This window comes from Archocentrus centrarchus, chromosome 12, assembly GCF_007364275.1.
Source record: "Archocentrus centrarchus isolate MPI-CPG fArcCen1 chromosome 12, fArcCen1, whole genome shotgun sequence".
NCBI lineage: Eukaryota > Metazoa > Chordata > Actinopteri > Cichliformes > Cichlidae > Archocentrus > Archocentrus centrarchus.
The window spans coordinates 2,438,668-2,459,656 of record NC_044357.1 but is presented as its reverse complement, the minus strand read 5'-3'; the positions used below and the strand labels follow the sequence as shown (position 1 = coordinate 2,459,656).

Below are 20,989 nucleotides of genomic sequence, written 5' to 3'. Positions count from 1 at the left end.
CAAATCGGATTAAAATAGCCTAAAAAATAAAAACTTGCTGACTGCTCCAAAATAAGTTATCATTTTACCACCGCCATCTTTTTATGCTGCGGAATTTTCCCGTAGGTTTCAATTCAACACTGGAGCGCTGGAAATATGTGAGCATACTACTCGTGACGCTAATAGACCGAAACCGGAAGTACTTGAGGGATTGTCCTCTCAAACCTGCTCGGGTCTCTGCGCTGTCGTCCTAGAATGGCCGCTGCTGCTGCAGGGATAAACAAGCAGGGCACCGTAGCGACGATGGAGCCCTGTATCCGACACGGGAGAGGAGCTAATGGAAGCACGGTTAAGGTTGTAACGTTGTTACTAATAATTCTAGATCCAGTTACATGCTGATTGATAGTTGATTGTTTGTTTGGACGAATGACCGACATCAGGCTTCTGATTTTGAGCGAATGCTGCTGCGTTGGCGTCGTTGGCAGCAGGATGTCAAAGCTTTATTTATTTATTTGTGTATTATTTGTGTATATATATATATATATATATATATAGATCCGACCAGAGTCACGTGTAACCACTGTTTCACAAGAACGCCATTGTTTATCGGTTGCATTATAAACTTAGGCTGGTGCACAATGACATGGCTGGAATTTGTGCCTGCAACATGCTAGCAGATGAGCTGGATGGTCGCCCATCGCTAGTTGGCGTCTGTACTAGCTTTGGTCCCCCGCTGCAGCTCCTCTGTGTGGGCGTGTAAGTCAGAAGCTGCTTTTCATACTGCTGGCATTGCATTCACGTAAAGAAAACAGAAAGCAGAAGTGTTACCCAGCTGTAATGCTGCAGGTCAGAATGACTGCATTGTTCTCTCTGAGACCTGTTAGGGCATCTCGCTGTTTTAACTCGTCAGTACGTCCCTGTGACCACTGTACCCACTGACGATCAGGCCCTTTAATAGTGGTGGTCTTTTATTTCCAGGTGCTGGAGTGTGGTGTGTGTGAGGATGTCTTCTCTCTCCAAGGGGACAAGGTCCCTCGTCTTTTGCTCTGCGGCCACACAGTGTGCCACGATTGTCTTACCCGGTTGCCCCTGCATGGCAGAGCGGTCCGCTGTCCCTTCGACAGGCAGGTCACTGAACTGGGTGAGTGTCAGAATTTTACTCTTTCATTGCGAATTCAATGAATCAGGCTTGGCGTGCACATTTTTGCATTGAAGTCTAGCAGACATTGATGTATAATACCTGTCATGTAGCAGTTAAAGCCAGATGAGGAATGATAACATGGTTAGAGAAGGAAGGGTTTCCTATATAAGTACCTGAAGCCTGTGCAGCATGCACATCCCTTTAACCAAGAGATTTGCACCAGGAAGTTGTGAAAAAAATTATAAATTTGTTACTGAAAACATTCTTGTTGCAGAAATCTGTGATCCATTTGAGGCTAAGGATGTTTTGGGGGCGTGGAGCTCTACAGCTCTGCCATTTTTACCTGTTAAAGAATGTTTGCTTTCTTCAAATTTCCTCAGGGGATTCTGGAGTTTGGGGTCTGAAGAAGAACTTTGCTCTGCTCGAACTCTTGGAGAGACTCCAGAATGGAGCGACCAACCAGTCAGGAATGGCAGAGGACGCCCTGAAAGGCATGGGAGAAGTAAGGCAGCTGTGATTTTACTGATAAGAGATGTCACCTTCACACCTTCTGCATACTTTATCCGTAATCCATCTTTTTTAAACTAGTGTATAATTCGCTGTGATGAGGATGAGAGCCACACAGCCTCCATGTACTGTACCGTGTGTGCCACCCACCTGTGTGGTGAGTGCTCTCAGCTCACCCACTCCACTCGCACACTGGCCAAACACCGGCGGGTGCCGCTGGCTGATAAGCCTCATGAGAAGACCCTCTGCCCGCAGCATCAGGTCCACGCCATCGAGTTTGTCTGCCTGGAGGAAGCTTGTCAGTCCGGGCCCCTCATGTGCTGTGTGTGTAAGGAGTACGGAAAGCATCAGGGCCATAAGGTAGGTGGAAAACATGCTCCCATATTAGTCACTGAAAAAGACACGGTCACACATGCCCAAATTTTCTTTACAGCATGCTGTTCTTGAAACTGAAGCCAATCAGATTCGTGCATCCATTCTGGACATGGCCCACTGTATCCGAACCTTCACAGACGAGGTGTCCGAGTACTCAAGGAAGCTGGTGGGCATCGTGCAGCAAATAGAAGGCGGCGAGCAGATAGTTGAGGATGGAGTAGGCATGGCACACACTGAACATGTAAGACAGAGGCGCTTCTTAATAAGACACGAGGGATTATGCTTCTCTTCTGGTGCTTAGATCTCTCCCACGTGTCCATCAGGTCCCCGGCACAGCAGAGAGCGCTCGCTCCTGCGTCCGAGCTTACTTTGCAGATCTTCACGAGACCCTGTGCCGGCAGGAGGAGATGGCACTGAGCGTGGTGGATGCTCACGTCAGGGAGAGGCTCATTTGGCTGAGGCAGCAGCAGGAGGACATGACCATCCTGCTGTCTCAAGTGTCCACCGCCTGCCTGCACTGTGAGAAAACACTTCAGCAGGTAGGAGATAAGAGTATTGGTGATTTTGGGAGCTTTTTTTTTTTTTTTGTTCAGATTATGATCAAAGTTGTGTTTTGGGGGTAAATCCTTAAGTAATACAGTCAAAGGTTTGACGCGTGTTGCTTCTTTTCTGCTTTAGGACGACTGCAGAGTTGTGCTGGCAAAGCAGGAGATTAACTGTTTGCTGGAGACACTTCAGAAGCAGCAGCACCAGTTCACTGAGCTGGCAGATCACATTCAGCTGGATGCTGGCATCCCCGTCACCTTCACTAAGGTACACAGTGTCCCTGCTCATAGAAATTTGCTTCTGTAAACAAATTCATGTTGATCTGGGACCTTTAAGTCAACATCTGACACAGACAGGAACAAACCTGGGTGTAAACATGGACAGTGATCTTAAACGTGATGCACGGATTAAATCAGTAGTCAAGTCCTGCTTTTATCGATTCAGACAACTGGACAAGGTGAAGCCATCTCTTTCTCAGCATCACTTTGAGATTTTAATCCATGCTTTTATCACAGCTCGTTTAGACTGCTGCAGTGCACTTTATGTTGGGCTGAACCAGACACTACTTACCCGACTACAGATGTTACAAAATGCTGCTGCTCCACTTTTAGTTGGTGCCAAAAAACGTGAACACATTACACCGATTTTAGCCTAATTTCATTGGCTCACGGTTCATTTTTGGATTGATTTTAAAAGTCTTTTATTTGTTTTTAAATGTGTTCATGGCCTTGCACACCGTATCTGTGTAATGTGTTCCACCCATATGCCCCCTAACGCTCACTCAGGTCAGCTGATCTGTCACTGTTAGCCATCCCAAAGACAAAGAGGAAGCTGAGAGGTGACCGCGCTTTTTCAGTTGCTGGCCCAAAACTGTGGAATGATCTCCCTTTGCACATCTGTCTGACTCACTTCCTGCCTTTAAATCCTCGCTTAAAGCACATTTCTTCTCTTTGACTTTTAACTCAGTGTGAGACGTTGGTTCTTATTGATACCTCGCCCACCGAGAGGTGGAGAGAGGTTATGTTTGCACTCCTGTTCGTTTGTTTATCTGTTTACCTGTTAGCAATGTAACTCAAAAGGTTTTGCACAAAAATTTATTAAACTTTCTGTAAATATTCTTTAGGGGCCCAAGAATCAGTGATTTCATTTTCCAGAGCAAAGGTCACAAAAAATATTTGAATTTGTTTTTCAGCGCTTTGGCCAACGGCATTGATTTTTGAAGCGCTTTATAAATAAAGTTGAGTTGAGTAAACCAAGTCTGTCACAAAAAATGGAAAGCTTGGGTTTGTCTCTGTGTGTAATAATGACATTGGAAATAATTTGTGTTTTCAGGACAACCGGGTCCACATTGGTCCAAAGATGGAGATTCGTGTAGTGACTCTGGGGCTCGATGGAGCTGGAAAAACCACCATCCTCTTCAAGCTGAAACAAGATGAGTTCATGCAGCCCATCCCAACCATTGGTAAATACGCTTACAGTTTAATGGGCCTCAGACTCAGACTTTAACGTCAGGATGATACAGAGCTTTTTATTATCCCAAATAAAGCTTGTTTTTGATCTTTGTTCAAGGTTTCAATGTGGAGACAGTTGAATATAAGAACTTAAAATTCACCATCTGGGATGTAGGTGGAAAGCATAAGCTCAGACCCCTCTGGAAACACTATTATCTAAACACTCAAGGTATGTTCTGTTCTTTACGTGCTTTGGATATCACACTGCATGGCATTTATAGCATGTTCTTGAATTTAACTAGCACTTTGTGTGAATTGGTCTGGGTTTGTTTTATCTGTCTATTATTACACACCAGCTGACTGTGTCAGGTCACGCGAATAACATTGAGCATCTAGTTAAATGCATTGTTTTGCTGGGAGATCTTGGGTTCGTGTGTATTTTACTTTGACAGAACACTCAGACTGTATATAAAATGTAAATATAGGTATGGTGACAGAGTCCAGTTTCAAGGTTTGGATGTGTGCAGAGGAGAGAGTGGCTATACTAGACAGGATGGTGAAGATGGAGGAAGGACATGCAGAGGATTGGCGTGACAGAAGAGGATGTTAGGGATAGGGTGAGATGGAGGAAGATGATCCACTGTGGCGACCCCTAAAGGGGGCTGCCGATAGAAGGTCTGTGAGGATTGAACTGCAGTTTTTTTGTGGTTCAGTGTCAGCTTCAATCTTCTGCCCTAGAAGCTGCCATTTAGTACCAGCGTCTTAATCATTGTTGCAGACCACCCCCCCAACCCATCCTACCAGGTATGGCTCAAGGGCTCAAGAAACACAACAAAGAATAATATAAGGCGCTGACCCAGAATCCAAACTCCCCAGATCCCAGTCCAATCAAGCATCTGTGGAACAAGCCTGATCTATGATAGCCTCACCCAAAGGATCCACTGCCAACATCCCAGTGCCTGATACCCCAGACATTGGGACTGTATATGTGTTTTAAAAGAATTGTTTCACTGTTTTTATCTTTTTTTTTTTTTTCCCAGCCATCTACTTATAAACCACAGTTCTGGGTAAAGTGATGGAATCATTAATGTCGCTACACTGAATCCTCTGCAGACCTTAAATATCTCCAAGAAATGTCGAGGCAATCCATCAGATAGTTGACATTTATGGTACAGACTGAACCATAAATGTCAACCTCTTTTTGGTGTGAGCGGAAAAGTCACAGGATCACTAAAGTCAGCTGGTTTCATCCTCCGGGAACCGTGCATATCTAACATAAAAAAGAATGGCTGACAGTGGCCACTGTTGGGTTAAGTGAAATCACGGCGCACCACAGAGCGATTGGTCAGATCACAAAGAGCGCAGAGGTACTGGTGAGAGAGGTTTCAAATCCCTGACAGGGTGTACAGAGATACGTCTTTGTTGCAGATTGAGTTTCCACTTGTGTGTGGTTTCTGCACAGGGAAGAAATGAAACAAAGTTAGAAGAATACACAAAAAATAAACCCAGTGATTACATGGGCTAAATGAGAAAGAGGTTGATCATAACACTGCCACAAAATGTGAGACCACACAGCGCGGTGCTGACTAACAGCAAAGCAACCCCTCATTTATCACGCATAATTTAACAGAGATTGTAGCCATCATAAGTTTAGTAATGTTAATATGCGGGCATATGAACAGCTTGTCAGATACTTTAAAAAAAATATGAGCACATTGAATGAAGCACATTAAGCATAGATTCTGTTCAGATGGAAGAATATGGACATGTTTGAGTTCACTTAGCTTTTAACAGAATGTACAAAAAAAGCCTGTATGTATGATTTATATAATAAAGGGCTGCTTTTAACTCTCATTTCCACATCCTTAATCTTGGACTCTACTGTAGCTTTGCATGATTCACAGTTTAAAATCATTCTCATTTCATGGAGCTTGGTGCAGGGGCCCTCGGGCTGTGTTTCTGTTCTCCCTTTAAACCAGCTGGCCCTTTACAATTTTTGGATATTGTGCTCTTTCTTTTGTCTTTTCTTTTACATTTGTTTCTTTCCATTTTTAAATTTATCTTTTGGCATTTTGAGCTTTTATTAGATAGGACAATATAGACAGGAAATTGGGGGGAGAGAGAGGGTGAAATGACATGCAAGAGACTGCAACCTAACAAAACTACAGGAAAAACGGCCCTGAACTGAGGCTACATTGACTGTACCAGGGAGAGCGAGCATACGGCTCTTAATGGAGGAGGGGTGGTACCAGCCCTTTAGCGCTGCATGTACAAAGGTTTTGTAGCAAACATGCCACTAGTTGTTGTCAACCATCCATCAAATCATTTAATGGTAAATCTCTCTTCCTTAACTGTTGTCGGTGTGCAGCGGTGGTGTTTGTGATTGACAGCTGCCACAGGGACAGACTCATGGAGGCCCACAGTGAGCTGGCCAAACTGCTGACAGAGAAGGAGCTGCGGGATGCCTTGCTGCTCATCTTTGCAAATAAGCAGGTACTGTAAAAAAAAAAAAAAAAATATATATATATATATATATATATATATATATATATATATATATATATATATATATATATATATATATATATATATATATATATATATATATATATCTTACTATGGCACATTTTGATTGAGTTCAACAATATCAGTTTGCATCATCTACCCACTTTTTTTTTTTTTTTTTTTTTTTTTTTAGGACGTTCCCGGCGCTGTGTCTGTGGAGGAGATGACAGAGCTGTTGAGTCTGCACAAGCTGTGCTGTGGGAGGAGCTGGCACATTCAGGGCTGTGACGCCCGTAGTGGGATGGGCCTCCACGAGGGGCTGGATTGGCTTTCCAGACAGCTGGTAGCTGCCGGCGTCCTGGACGTCGCCTAAATGTCGCCTCCCTGCACGTGTGAACTCTTTCCCCCCACCCACCCCCCCCCCTCACCCTCTGAACCTGGTTCATCAGTTCTCCAAAAACCTTCTACTACGAGCTTCATGACAAGGCTGCAGCTTTAAATACGACCTCTCCACCTTTCCGTCTTTGAGCACCGTTATCGGCAAAGAAAGCAAAGACGTTAATACTTTCTGTAGCTTCACAACGTGGGAACTGCAGAGGTGCTTCTAAGCCTGTCCTTCCTGCCACTCCCAACCTCTGGCAAATAAACTCACTGGGCCTAAAACCAGAGTTGAGACTGCATACACCCATCCTGGTTCATGCCTAATACACTCTTAACACATTGCTTTAATTCAGTTTCTTTATTGTGTAGGTGATGAGGTGTTTATCTGGCATCTATAGCTTTTTAACTTAGGTCCAGTTAAATGTTACAAATGCTCTTTATGCCCTGACAAAGTGAACTGTATCTAACTTTTCTACCCCACGTGTTACTCATCATAACCACCCCCCCATCCGTGACCTTGAACTGGACTCGAGTGGTCCACGTTGTGATGACAGTATCATTTATGTCCCTTTTTATTAGTTCCATAAGCTTCAGATAGTCCAGATAGATAACTATAGTGATCTTTCAGTTTATTCCAGTACACTTGCAGGTTAAGTGAGATGGAACAGAAACATTAGCTATGGTTTAAAGGGGACCTATTATGCCCACTTCCAGCTCCATGGTTTTATTCTTGGATTTGTTTAGAGTAGCTTTGCATGATTCCCAGTTCAGAATGCAGCTTACTGATCTTTATACCCCGGTGACAGCCGTCGTGAAGCATTTATTCGGGCAGTTGTTTTAAAGCATTATTTAAATTAATTTTAATCAAACAGGTCAGCGGAACATAAACGCTACACATATAGAATCATCGGTCAACGCGGATACAAATGTTTAAAGTTTGGTGACCCAGAGTAAGTTTTCAAAAACTTTTTTTTTTTTTTTTTCTCCCCCCCCTGGAAGTTGTCCACTACATCTACTGTTCCTCCCAGAGTTCAATTCAGGATTCTTTGGGTGCCACATGTAACACTTCTGGTTTGGTGCAGCTCCACATTTTTGTCCGAAGCGAGCTGTTTTGCTCCTCTCCGTGTAGGTCAACTGCTGATCGACGGCCTTCTGTGTTCACAGCCTGTATGACCATATTAGGTATATCCTGTCACACTTAGTGGTAGAGGATGGATGGATGGACTGATATCATAAAGAGCCAACCTTATTACATGACACCACTCTGATGACATATATATGTAAGGGAAAGCATAATAGGTCAACTTTAGTGGCTTCAAGCCGATGGCCAAATTTGGCCTTGTCATCGAACGTAAGCAATAGCAGCTGATTTTTCTTCGGGTCTTTGTGTAATTTTTAATGTGTGAACCTATTTAAAAGCCACAGTTGATGAGGTTTGGTTTGAATGTAGTGTTTTCTGTTACTAAACAAACTGTTTACCGAGCTCACTGATGAGCGGGAGAGCAGACTTTACTTTGATATGAAGGCGGAGAAAAGAAAATCAGAGTTTTTAAATGCACCGATTCTGCCTCCGTTTTGTGGAGTGTACCGCACGCAGAATTTGTCGACTACACTTGTTTGCTGCCTCGCTACAGAGTTTTCATTTGAAAGCAAATGAACTATCTGCTGTTTCTTAAATGGACCGAGTGTTAACCTCAGTCCAAAAAAAAAAAAAGTCTTGTGAAAATATTCCTCTTACACAAGTTTTGTCTGGAGTGCTTTTGAGATGGTCCACCGTTAATCAGCCTTCAGTGATTATATAATGTGAAAGTAGTGAAACATTAAACCTAACACTTACACTTGTCTTGTTATCGAGGAACCATCATTTGAGTTTGAGTTGATCTTTATTCATTGCTATGTAATGTTAACTATTTGTACTTATGTATAAAAATATTTTAAAAAAATGCACGTGTGAAAAGCCTTTCCGCATAGTTTGTGACATCATTTCCAGTTTTTGTTTTTTAACGTAGAAGCACAAAGTGCATTGAAACCTTTGTTACCAGTGGACTTGATTATGGCTTTTGTAAATTATACACAATGTTATGCTCTATAATAAATTTACTGGACTGGTAACTTGACTGGCTATATAGCAACTCTCAAGTTGGGCACTCGATACCACAAATCTCACTCACACATTCATGCAGCACTTTTCTCTATGCTCAAGTACTTTTATAAAACACACACACACACACACACACACACACACACAGAGATGGATGCATCGGGGTTCAGCATCTTGCCCAAGAATACTTCAACATGTGGACTGGAGACAACTCTCTTACAAACAACGCTCAGTCTTCTTTAATAAATTGCTGTACAGGACATGATAAAGGCACACAATTACTTTATGGTGATGTTAATAATGCTGATGTCTTCATATGGCTTGTCAGTCTTCGGGTTGACTTTGGAATTGGAGATCCTCTGGACCGCCTCCATGCCTTTAGTGCACCTCCCAAATACAGTGTGCTTGTTATCGAGCCAGGGCTGCAGAGAAACAGCAACACAAACAGCAATTTCAAAATTAAAATTAGGTTTGATGAAACATTTTACTTAACAAATAAAACATACAAAACCTAGACATTTGAAATAATAAATAAAATTAACTGAAACAAGGGTGGTGCAGTGGTTAGCACCATCTCCTCAAGAGGGTTTGAACCCACTGGCTGGTTGGGGCATTTCTGTGTGCACGTTTTCTCTGGGTACTCCAGCTTCATCCCACAGACATGGAAGGTGATTAGATTATTGTAAATTGAACATAGGTGTGAATGAGAGTGAATGGTTGTCTGTCTCTCTGTGTTAGCCCTGCAACAGACAGGCGACCTACTCAGTACCCTTTATTCGCTCTATCACAGCTGGAATGGGCTCCAGGCCTACTGGAAAAGCGGTTATGAAAATGCATGGATGAAAATGAAAATAAAATAATATAGAGGAAATGCCCTTAGTTTTAGTCTGGCAAAAATCTGCCTTACTTTTAAAGGAAAGTATGTTAAGGCTTATTTACACAATGATAAAATACACATATGAAAGGGCTTTTTAGTTGGGCAACTTACAGTGGGTACCACAGTGATAAAAAACTGTGAGCCATTGGTCCCGGGGCCTGCGTTTGCCATGCTAAGTGTGTATGGGCGGTCGTGTCTCAGGGTGGCATGGAACTCGTCTTCAAACTCTCCTCCCCAGATGCTCTCTCCTCCCATACCCGTGCCTGTGGGATCTCCTGTCTGAATCATGAAGCCCTGTGCACAACAGAGATAAATGCTCAGAGCCAGAGTAACACAACTAATCACTTGAGCTTCATAAAGAGAAAGGAAAATGTACCTTGATGACTCTGTGGAAAAGGTGGCCATTGTAGTATCCATTCCTGCTGTGGACGCAGAAGTTCTCCACAGTTTTGGGGCACCTAACAACAAAAAAGAGGAAAAGTTCTGTTTCTGTTGTCCAAAATGTAAAAAAAAAAAAAAAAAAAAAAAAAGCCAATAGCATTCACGCTGACGACTTACTCCACTGGGAAAAGCTTGATGTGGATGTCTCCCATAGTGGTGTGGATGATGGCACTGTCAGACACTCTCTTGGGGCCCTCGGCCTGCGTGGCGGCCATCACCTCTTCCTTTGAGGGCTTCTCGTTAAAGATGTCTCTGTCCGAATCAGCACTCTTTGTATCCTCTGGTTCTCTCTTTGAGAACTTCAACAAGAGATCAACAAATTAGTAAAATGGGAAGAAAAAAAAAAAATGCAGCACAGTCACCTTGAAATGAACAGCTTGCCGTCTCACCAAGTAGAAACGGTTCTTTTTAAAGGCAGTACAGAAGATGGTGGGGTCAGGCTCTATGTTCTGTAAGGCAGGGTTGTCAGACGCCTTCATCTCCACAGTGGGTGCCACGTACATGGCCTTCGCAACACCCTGGAACAGACTCAGCTGAACCACACGGATGTTCTCTAGCTTCCCGAGGATCCGCACACATCTAGAAAAGAAGAGTCACAGGGGTGGAGAGTTGCACATCATCTGCACATGTGTGAAATGGTCACGTTCCCTCATACTATATTAAATTATTTTGTATAGTAGGATTAAAATACTCATTTACATCTCTTAAACATCATTCTATTACAAAACATATCTTTGATTTAGCCCAATTTTTGCAATAAGGGCTTTGTTACTGATCCTCACTTATATTATCCTCACATATCACACCTCACATGTGCATTTTCCATTTATACGATAACCCACTGTTGTGTTTTTCATTTTTAATAACACCCTGTTAAATGTTTTATCAACTTCTATTTCATTGAGCTTTATCACTAACTCGCTGTCTCTACCTTCATTTGAGCGTACCTGTTGGTTTCCACATTGATGACCTTGATGCCCAGCATGGTCCCGTACAGAACAAAGTACCCAGTCTCATCAAAGATGATGTTTGTCAGTCGGATCCCATCCACCTTTTCCAGTTCTCTCTCCACAGCCATCCGCCGCCCAAACTCCATGTCAGGAAGCTGCTGCCTCATCTGCTGCAGCTCTGTGAACATCTAACACACACAGCAGGTGTGATTAGCGCGCCAATTCACGACATTAGCAATGATCCAGGCTGAACAGTGAATAGGAAGTTTACCGTTAACGATTCGTCAAACACTCGCATTAGTTTTCCTGTTAGGAATCGGAAGATCCTGACTTTCCTATCAGAAGCGATGGTGGCCATTTTCTTCCCATCAGGGGAAAAGGCGAGACTGGTGGGATAGGTTTTGTGCTTTGCAAATTCATACAAGTCAGTGTCTGTTTTGTATTCCCAATCCACATGTTTGGGGAACTTGAATTCATTTGGAAGTCCCGTCCAGTACTCCAGCATTCCTGCCTTGTCAGCAGACACGATGACTCGAAACTTGGGATTCAGGCGGATTTGGGACAGCGGTGCAGAGTGCATTTTTTCAAAGACGTGTAGGGGTTCGTTGCTTCCCCTGCCATCATAGACAAAGATCTTCCCTGTGGATTTTTCTGAACAGGCTACTGTGCAGATGGCATCTCCAGGATTATAGATCCACTCTGACTGGCCTGGATGAAAGCTACATATGGATGAAAACAATCAAATTAAAGGAGAGCTTTTACTCCAAATATGTCAAGAGGAGAAACATTAGTGTATCTAGCCACAAAATTGTTATTCAGACTCACCCCAATTTCAGCATATTTATCATGTCAAAATTGACCACATCAAATACTTTCATGGCCTGATCATCACCAACAGAACAGAGAAGGGCCCCTTCCGCACTGACTGCAATGCTTTCTATCACACCTGAGCAAAAAGCAAGAACAGTGTTTACACCCATCATTCACCCCATTCAAGACATTTTTTTATTCTGACATACAATGAACTGGGTCTCCAAAAATCTCCTCTCAACCTAGTGCCAGTCAGGCAGTTAAAAAGAAGTTGTCATAAATTAAGTTCATACCAAGGTGACTTCGAAAGTGTTTGACAAACTCTATTCCCTCGTCCTCTTTCTTCTTCCAAAATTTGACATGGCCATCCTGGCTGGCTGTGATGATGAAGTCTGTCCTGAAACGGCAGGATGATTTGCAGTTAAATAAATAAATGTAATTAACTTTTCCTGTCCATGTATTTTAACAAGGAAAAGTCAACCAAGGCAGACACTCTTTACTTTAAGTGCATGTACCAAATACTAAATCAGGATTGTGAATATGGATGCAACGTTTTTCTTTTTTTCTCTCTCTTGTTTTTGTTATATTCACTTTGTGCCAGAAACACAGAGAATATTATATATTAACTGTTTTTAAAACTTTCAGGCAAAATTGATGTGACCCAGCAGACAAACATTAGCCATGGCCACTGGTAAAATGTCATCTTAAAAGCTCATAGATCAGTAGCGAACAACATGGCTAATATCAGCTGATGTGACCTCATTTTTATTATAGACGCTGCATTCTAATGTTAGATGGGAGGCTGAAGGAAAGTGACGTGATTGTTTCTTTTTGCCACTGCAATGATAGAAAATTCATTAATGACTAATCACTATTAAAACCATTGCTCAATCTTAATTAAAGATCTACTAAATTCTGAAGATGTATATTAAGGAAATGGTATCCTATATTTTAGGTTGTTTTTTTGACATCTTATTTTGGCACAAGCATGAACGCTAACACTGGACCAGCACAAAGAAAATGCTGGAATATAGGTATACTGGTAATACTCATAACTGGTAGTTTAGGCATTTTAATTGCACCTGCTGCATCATTTTTATTCATGTTTAAAAAGCTGTATTTGAGTGAGTGAAAAAAGCTTCCTCGTGGGTACGAAGGAAAGTTTCCTTGTAGCTGCTGACTTACTTTGTACAAACTAGGTGTGTGATAACGTCCCTGTGCATATAGCTCCGTTCATACATTGCAGCCGACGGGAGGTTGTCCAGATAGACACGCTCATACTCGAGTACTGAGAGAAACAAAACAAATACACACAGAAGTTACCGGACTGTTAGCGCTTCATTAGCATTGATTTGAAAGCAGTCGCAAATGGATCCCAGTGTGCCGAATGAACAGTCAGAAGCCCACCTTTTCTTTTCTTTGCCTTTGCGGCTTCGCTTGGCATGGGTCCGACCCACTCCGCGTCTTCTTCGTTCCCATCTCCATCCTGATTATCATCTGCTTTGCGTTTCAGTTCCACACTGTTTTCAGTAGCCGCCATTGCCGTCCGCGATCGTCGGTGTGGTCCTTCCGTAGTTACGGTACTTCCGTTCAGCGCCCACATTTCTGATTTTTCCTCTTGCTGGTTTCAAGTCCAAGTCGTTAAAAACCTCCCATAATTAAATAGAAACAACACATATATCTGCCTTACTTTTCCTTAAGAATGCATAAATTTAGGATAAAATTAGATTACGCTGTAATAATTACACATAATTTCTCGTTTCTGGGGGTCAGTTGTTAGAGAGCACCAAGACGAATCCAAAAATCATTTTTTGTGGGGGTGTGATCATGAGCTTGTTTTGAATTATTCTGTCATCAGCTCTCTCCTAGTTGGATACACATGTGAACAAAAATAATGCTTATGTGTTTTATAAAACCAGTATAACAGACTTAAGTGATTATTTTAAAAAATGAAACAATAAGCAATATTTTAACTGAACACCCCCCCTCCCCATGTACTCGGAAGTAAACAATGAACTCATGTATCGCCAATATGGCTGGAAAGAGTGAAGTCTGAAATGTGTCACATTTAAAGCTACCTACTATAATAAACATTAGCCTTCTGTATTTTCGGGGAACTTAAAGGTCAGACCGTATAAGAATACATTTTTTCTTCCATTAACAAAAACTACAAACGCAGCAGCAAAATGAGCAACATCTACATTCAAGAGCCACCAACAAATGGGAAGGTGAGCGGTAATTTATCATTTCATCCTTTTCTCTCTCTTTTTTTTTTACATGAATCTTAAATAAAAGCTTTCAGTTGATAGTTTTGTAATGGAATTTATAATGTTGAGGACGTTTCTGTACCGATAGCTAGCCACTCCTGCCTTAGAAATCACTGTGTGTCCTAACGTTAGAAGTAAACAACGCTATTTTTAATCTAAATGTACAACTTCGTGGTCTTTTCCTAGGTCCTGTTGAAGACCACAGCAGGTGATATTGACATTGAGTTGTGGTCCAAGGAGGCTCCCAAAGCATGTAGGAACTTTGTGCAGCTGTGCATGGAAGGTAAGAATTCACTGAGGTAGTACAGAAACTATTGGAGATCAATGTCAAGTTCAGTGTGACCTAAATTAGGCCGAATGCTTTCAGGCGTGTCCTTAAAATATGCAGTTGTGATGACACTAGCCCCTTTAAGTATTAGCAAAATATATTTTACGTTTTATTTCGATATTTATTCATGGTTTAAAATATGGATAACTATTAAGTCTTAGACTTAGTTACTTATATTCACTATATTGCCAAAAGTATACACCCATCCAAATCATTGAATTCAGGTATTCCAGTCACTTCCATGACCACAGGTATATCAAACCAAGCATCTAGGCATTCAGACTGCTTCTACAAACATTAGTGAAAGAATGGGTCGCTCTCAGGAGCTCAGTGAATTCCAGCGTGGTACCGTGATAGGATGCCACCTGTGCAGCAAGTCCAGTCAGGAAATTTCTTTGCTACTAAATATTCCACAGTCAACTGCTAGTGGTATTATAACAAAGTGGAAGCGAATGGGAATGACAGCAAGTCAGCCACGAAGTCAAGTCAAGTCAAGTCAAGTTTATTTATAAAGCACATTTAAAACAACGACGTTGACCAAAGTGCTGTACAAGATCTGTAACCCCAAGGACTATACTAAATAAAAATAAAAATATATAAATAAATAAATAAAATAATAAAATAAAAATAAATAAATAAAAACATTAAGAACAATAAATAACATAAGAAAATTAAAAATTAAAACGTTTAAAACAAGTACCATAAAAATACCATAAAACAATCATCTAAAAGGAGGTAGCACTGCAGCCAAATGCCAAGGAAAAGAAATGTGTTTTTAATAGAGATTTAAATGTGTGTATCGTCTGAGCTGTGCGGATATGGAGAGGTAGATCGTTCCATAGCTTTGGTGCTGCTGCTGCAAAAGCTCGATCACCTCTCTGTTTTAGTCTAGTTTTAGGCCTCTGTAAGAGCAGCTGGTTCGATGACCTCAGAGCTCTTACAGGGGTGTGACAGTGAAGCAGCTCAGACAGATACAAAGGTGCCAGTCCGTTTAAGGCTGTGTGATTTTATGTGGCCTACGAAGTGGTAGGCCACATAAAATCACAGAGCGGGATCAGCTGATGCTGAGGCCCATAATGTGACGAGGTCATCATCTTTCTGCAGTCAGTTGCTGCAGACCTCCAGATATCGTGGCCTTCTCTAGAATGACGAATCACCCTTCTCTGGCAATCCAATGGACAAGTCTGGGTTTGGCGATTGCTGGGAGAACAGTACTTGTCTGACTGCATTGTGCCAAGTGTAAAATTTGGTGGTGGTGGTGGTGGTGGGGGGGGGGGGGGGGGGGGGGGGGTATGGTGTGGGGTTGTTTTTCAGAAGTTGGGCTCAGCCCCTTAGTACCAGTGAAAGGAACTCTTACTTGTTTGGCATACCAACACATTTTGGACAATTTCATGTTCCCAACTTTGTGGGGATGGCGATGGCTCCTTCCTGACTGGATGAGTGAGTTTGGTGTGGAAGAACTTGGCTGGCCTGCGCAGAGTCCTGACCTCAAACTGATAGAACAACTTTAGGATGAATTAGAGCGGAGGCCTTCTCGTCCAACATCAGTGTCTGACCTCACAAATGCGCTTCTGGAAGAAAGGTCAAAAATTCCCTTAAACACTCCTAAACCTGTTGAAAGCCTTCCCAGAAGAGTGGGACATCTTAAGAATGGGATGTCACTCAAGTTCGTGTGTGTGTGAAGGCAGACGAGTGAATACTTTTGGCAATATAGTGTATTACTTAAATATTGTTAGTCATTTCATTTTCCACATGTTCACGTTTGAGCAGAAAAATGACTGCCATGACTGCATGTGAGACTTTTTGTCTCTTGGTTGGTATTAAGAAACTGTTAAGAATGTGAAATGAACTCCTGCCTTACTGTTTTATAACATATGTCTTTATCCTCTAGGTTACTATGATGGTACAGTTTTCCACAGAGTGGTGCGTGATTTCATCATTCAGGGGGGAGATCCTACTGGGACAGGAGCAGGTGGAGAGTCCATCTACGGCCGGCCATTCAAGGTCAGGCTGTTTTACTTTTATTTGCACTTCTGCAGCGGATCACTAATCGCTTAGAGTTGAGCTTAGAGAACTTAGAGTTGTTGCACTTGTGTCTTTTTTCACCTTTCAGGATGAGTTTCACTCGAGGTTACGCTTCAATCGGAGGGGTTTGGTTGCCATGGCAAATGCAGGGCCACATGACAACGGCAGTCAGTTTTTCTTCACCTTGGGGCGTGCAGACGAGCTCAACAATAAACACACCATATTTGGCAAGGTAAATCTGTAAGAATATGATAGCATATTCCCTGTCTGTATTCAAGAATGTATGTTGTCTTCTATGAATGCACCCAGGTGAGTGCCATTTTCTGTAAACTGGATGTGCTAAGAGTACTCAGAGTGTGCTTGACCATTTCTTTTTTTCTGTAATCCCCACTGCAGGTCACTGGAGACACAGTGTATAATATGCTCAGATTAGCAGAAGTCGAGTGTGATGATGAGGAAAGACCTCTGAATCCTCACAAGATAAAGTCTACTGAGGTATTTTAGTTCATTTTAGTTTTACCAGCTCAACACCATGTTTAGTATTTAGCATCTGTAATTTAAGCTCTTCCTTTTTGTCTCTTAGGTGCTACATTCTCCTTTTGATGACATCATACCCCGAGAAACAAAGAAAGTCAGAAAGGAGAAAGATAAAGAAGAGGCAAAGAAATCACAATCAAAAGCCACAAAGTGAGTGCTCAGCCTTCATCTCTCTTTCTGATTGAAAGAAATGACAATAACCTTTCAACACATATGAAATCTAAGTGGTCTGAGTGGAGAATGGCCTTCTCTTATCAGACATTGTGATGGTACATTATTTCTTTTATACAGACATATTCCCACTTTCCATGTTTTACAGTTTGTTATGTCTTCTCAGTAGATTTTTGTACATAAGGCACTGATTATGCTCATTTCCAGAGCCATATTTTTTATTCTTGTACTCTACTAAAGTTGCTTTGCATAATTCATAGTGTAAAATAATCCTCCTTATACTGAGCTCCTCTTCCTTTAAGGCAACCCTTTCTATAGGTCAAAAATGTTTAGTTTTTTTTTGGTTGGCTGCCCCTCACAAACAAACTGCCAGAAGGAGCTTGTATGGCTGCATGTTGGTCCAATGCAGTTTTGCGGACCATCATCTGCATGTTGTAGCTGTGTACTGTCACCAGGGGGCAGTGTCAGAAAATAGGTCCCTGTAACAACCTGTAATTTGGGCTGCTCTTGTTTGAGTCACATACACTGAAACAGGGCTGTTCAACTCCAGGCCTCGAGAGCCCCTGTCCTGCAGGTTTTAGATGCGTCTCTGCTTCAACACACCTGAGTCAAATATAGAAGTCATTAGCAGGACTCTGGAGAACTTGACTGCATACTGAGGAGGTAATTCAGCCATTTGATTCAGGTGTGTTGGATCAGGGACACATCTAAAACCTGCAGGACAGGAGCTCTCGAGGCCTGGATTTGAAGAGCCCTGCACTAAAAAGTTCTTTGTAATGAATTGAAACTGCATGTTAGAAACAGTGAAGACTCTCCACTGTTTGTGCTTCTCTTATGATCTGTGGTGGTGGTGGGGGGTTGTGCATCCAGTCATCATTCTACCTCCATATCGCATCATTGCTGTTGTTTTGATTTGTTTGTTGTGAAGGACTGCGCGCAAGCAGTCTAGATAGGTTGCATACCCAAATGCATTCATTCTGTGTAGCCAAAGATGTTCATTCATATTAAATATAAAATTTCCACCATTGAAATGGTATATACACTATTTGGACACTGTTGTACTGGGATACCTACAGGAGCTGCTCGGCCATGGAAACCATGCCATGAAGCTAGTACCACAACGTATTTGTCCAGGTGTTTATGCCAGAGGAGGTTTAGAAGTCTTCTGTTTCTGGGTCAGCAGAGCGTTTGTGACTTGCATGCACCAGACGCCTCAGCAGTCAGTGACCCCGTGCTGTAACTTTATGTGGTCTGCCACTTCATGACTGAATTACTGTGGTTCCTAAATCCTTCCACTTTGCAATAATGGCACTTACAATTGATCATGGAATATCTAGGAGGGAAGAAATTTCCTGAACTGACTTGTTATAATGGTGGCATCCCATTACAATACCACACTTGAATTCATTGAGCTCTTTAGAACGACCTTCTTTTTTTTTTTTTTTTTTACTAATGTTTGCAAAGGCAGACTGCACGACTAGCTGCTTTATTTTATACACCTGTGGCCAGTGGGATTGAAAACACCTGAATTCAAAGATTAACGAGACTTTTGTTAATATGGTGTGAGTCTGGATGTCAAAACCTCTTGTCAGTCTCTATGAACAACCTGAGTGATAGCCAGAAGGAGAGGTAAAAAGCATAATATGGTAAATGGACTGCTTTCTATCTAACATTCACACTCCACTGAACACATCAGAGAGCAACTTGGGCTTCAGTATCTTGCCCAAGTATACTTTGGCATGCAAACTGGAGTAACCAGGAATCGAACCCCCAACCTTTTGATTAGTAGATGACCCGCTCTACCTCCTAATAGGTCCTCTTTAAACTAAATTCTAATTGCTAAATGCTAAATGCATTTTTAGTGTGAGTAATGTTGTTGATAAAGATTTAGATAACTGTGTGTTATTTCCCTCACTCAGTCATGTCGGCATGTTTTGTAGGAACTTCAGTCTTTTGTCATTTGGAGAGGAAGCGGAAGAAGATGAGGAGATGGTGAATCAAGTCAGCCAGGTACTGGATTATAAAGACATTACATCCCCACCTTCACACATCCCAACTATGAGTCTATCCAGAATATTGGCAAATGATTCCAAAGAAAAAATGTATTTGCTCACTGTTTTTTTCCATTTCTATAGACATTCAAGGGAAAAAGCAAAAGCAGCCATGACCTTTTGAAAGATGATCCCAGACTGAGCTCTGTTCCAGCAGTTAATAAGTAAGTAATTAATTAATCATTATAAAACTATTTTATTTGTCCTTTTAAACCTGAATCCTTTTAAATGGATTCTGTTTATGCAGGGGTAAAAAGAAAAGAGCGTCTGGAGATGCAGCTTTGGTAAGTTGTGACATAATGTGAGGAAAAGATTTTCTTCCCTTTTTGCTCACTCGGAGTATCCATATTGAATGTTTTGATGTGTTCCTCCAGTCAGGCGACGAGGCTGACGATGACGTCGAGGACGACGTGGACGCCGACGAAGAATATGACTCTGAGAAGAAAGAGAAGATCAGAGAGCTCATAAGTAAAAAGCTGAAGAAAGAAAAAGACGGAGGAAAAGTGATGGAGCTCGCTGAGGAGGAGCGAGAAAAAAAGGCGAGCCGCAGGTATGACTGCAGGAGGCGATGCTCAACATAAATCTCTGCTGCTTTTTTTTTAATGTCTGGGTGTTAAATATGGTGAATGATTAATCATAATATTTGTATTGTCCAATATAAAGGTCAGTCTCCTGTTATCATACGGCAGTCTTCATTTAATGCTGAGTGTTGATCTGTGAATTCTTGTGAGCGAGATGTTGGTGCGCAGCCACAACATGCACTCATGGGCTCTGTGTGTACCTCAACTCACTTTATTTTGGGTTGGAGTCTAGTGCTGCCCGTGGTCCGGGGATCTAGCTTTTAGTTTCCATAGAGCTGTTTCTGACTTTAAAAGAAAAGCAGTCAGACGGCAGGTTTGTTAATCAGGTCGCAGAGGTTATCAGCAGATCTCCTGGTTGTTGTTTAACTTGTAATATGTTGTGATATCCTGATGGGGGAGCTGTTGGACTGTGTAATATATAGATGATACTAGAGTTTTTTTGAGCAAACCTCACCTATTTAATGAGTGCAGTGATGTGGTATTCCAAACTTTAATTTTATGACAAGGGGAATGTTTATTAAGTCAAAGAGAGGCCATGGCTGTCAGAGCTGTAATAAATGGTTACTTTTCATAGATCAATCTGCCTATTGTTTTAATTGATTAGGTAATTATTAGTCTAAAATATCTAAAGACATAGCAGCACAAGGAACACAGTGATACGTCTGTGTTATGTCTGAGCAGCAGTTTAAAACCTGTTCATTTTTAATTGAACTCAGATGTGACAAATAAAGGCTCCAAATTCCAGTTTATGAGAAGTTGGAAAAGGTAGCATGTTTACTTTTAGGTTAAGTTCTACCTTGACCTCATCTTGAAATTTCATGACAACAAGAACTAATTCAGGAGAGATGAGAAGGATTTGTGTAATATTTAGACAGCTCTGTGGCCTAGACACAGTAAAAACAATCATTAGCTTGTATTAATTACTGCCTCTCCGCAGCAGCAAATCCTCCTGAACAGCCGTCATG

The 20,989-nt window shown here is 41.8% G+C and overlaps 3 protein-coding genes across 3 annotated transcripts in view; 2 read left to right on the top strand and 1 right to left on the bottom strand.

Annotated features, from left to right (window-relative positions):
• The first annotated feature begins 202 nt into the window (after nucleotides 1-202).
• trim23 (tripartite motif containing 23) lies at nucleotides 203-8,973 on the top strand. The gene is made up of 11 exons (XM_030742095.1): nucleotides 203-333; nucleotides 958-1,120; nucleotides 1,501-1,622; nucleotides 1,709-1,987; nucleotides 2,061-2,243; nucleotides 2,326-2,541; nucleotides 2,681-2,815; nucleotides 3,881-4,010; nucleotides 4,118-4,228; nucleotides 6,368-6,492; nucleotides 6,698-8,973. The coding sequence occupies exons 1-11, from the start codon at nucleotides 235-237 to the stop codon at nucleotides 6,875-6,877; spliced, it is 1,743 nt and encodes a 580-aa protein (XP_030597955.1). The 5' UTR covers nucleotides 203-234; the 3' UTR covers nucleotides 6,878-8,973.
• Nucleotides 8,974-9,202: 229 nt separating this feature from the next.
• ppwd1 (peptidylprolyl isomerase domain and WD repeat containing 1) lies at nucleotides 9,203-13,775 on the bottom strand. Its single transcript, XM_030742093.1, has 11 exons — nucleotides 13,472-13,775; nucleotides 13,250-13,352; nucleotides 12,358-12,461; nucleotides 12,080-12,200; nucleotides 11,526-11,973; nucleotides 11,252-11,442; nucleotides 10,694-10,883; nucleotides 10,422-10,603; nucleotides 10,240-10,321; nucleotides 9,975-10,157; nucleotides 9,203-9,408 (listed from the first exon to the last, which is right to left on the bottom strand). Exons 1-11 carry the CDS (start codon nucleotides 13,665-13,667, stop codon nucleotides 9,265-9,267), a joined length of 1,944 nt encoding a protein of 647 aa, XP_030597953.1. The 5' UTR covers nucleotides 13,668-13,775; the 3' UTR covers nucleotides 9,203-9,264.
• A 311-nt stretch (nucleotides 13,776-14,086) lies between these two features.
• Nucleotides 14,087-20,989, top strand: part of cwc27 (CWC27 spliceosome associated cyclophilin) — a 33,888-nt gene continuing 26,985 nt past the window's right edge. The window contains exons 1-10 of the mRNA XM_030742510.1: nucleotides 14,087-14,292; nucleotides 14,518-14,614; nucleotides 16,551-16,663; nucleotides 16,773-16,916; nucleotides 17,081-17,179; nucleotides 17,268-17,371; nucleotides 19,333-19,402; nucleotides 19,528-19,607; nucleotides 19,691-19,727; nucleotides 19,818-19,993. Of these exons, the coding sequence (XP_030598370.1) occupies nucleotides 14,251-14,292; nucleotides 14,518-14,614; nucleotides 16,551-16,663; nucleotides 16,773-16,916; nucleotides 17,081-17,179; nucleotides 17,268-17,371; nucleotides 19,333-19,402; nucleotides 19,528-19,607; nucleotides 19,691-19,727; nucleotides 19,818-19,993 (962 nt within the window). The 5' untranslated portion in view covers nucleotides 14,087-14,250. The remainder of the gene's footprint in view (nucleotides 14,293-14,517; nucleotides 14,615-16,550; nucleotides 16,664-16,772; nucleotides 16,917-17,080; nucleotides 17,180-17,267; nucleotides 17,372-19,332; nucleotides 19,403-19,527; nucleotides 19,608-19,690; nucleotides 19,728-19,817; nucleotides 19,994-20,989) is intronic.

Coding starts and splice junctions, on each gene's coding strand:
- ppwd1 (XM_030742093.1), bottom strand. CDS start 13,667: ATGTGGGCGCTGAACGGAAGTACCGTAACTACGGAAGGACCACACCGA. Junction 11,443..11,525: donor TGTTTGACGAATCGTTAACG/GTAAACTTCCTA, acceptor TGTGTGTGTTAG/ATGTTCACAGAGCTGCAGCA. Junction 9,409..9,974: donor TTATCACTGTGGTACCCACT/GTAAGTTGCCCA, acceptor GTTTCTCTGCAG/CCCTGGCTCGATAACAAGCA.
- trim23 (XM_030742095.1), top strand. CDS start 235: ATGGCCGCTGCTGCTGCAGGGATAAACAAGCAGGGCACCGTAGCGACG. Junction 2,244..2,325: donor GCATGGCACACACTGAACAT/GTAAGACAGAGG, acceptor CGTGTCCATCAG/GTCCCCGGCACAGCAGAGAG. Junction 2,816..3,880: donor TCCCCGTCACCTTCACTAAG/GTACACAGTGTC, acceptor TTGTGTTTTCAG/GACAACCGGGTCCACATTGG.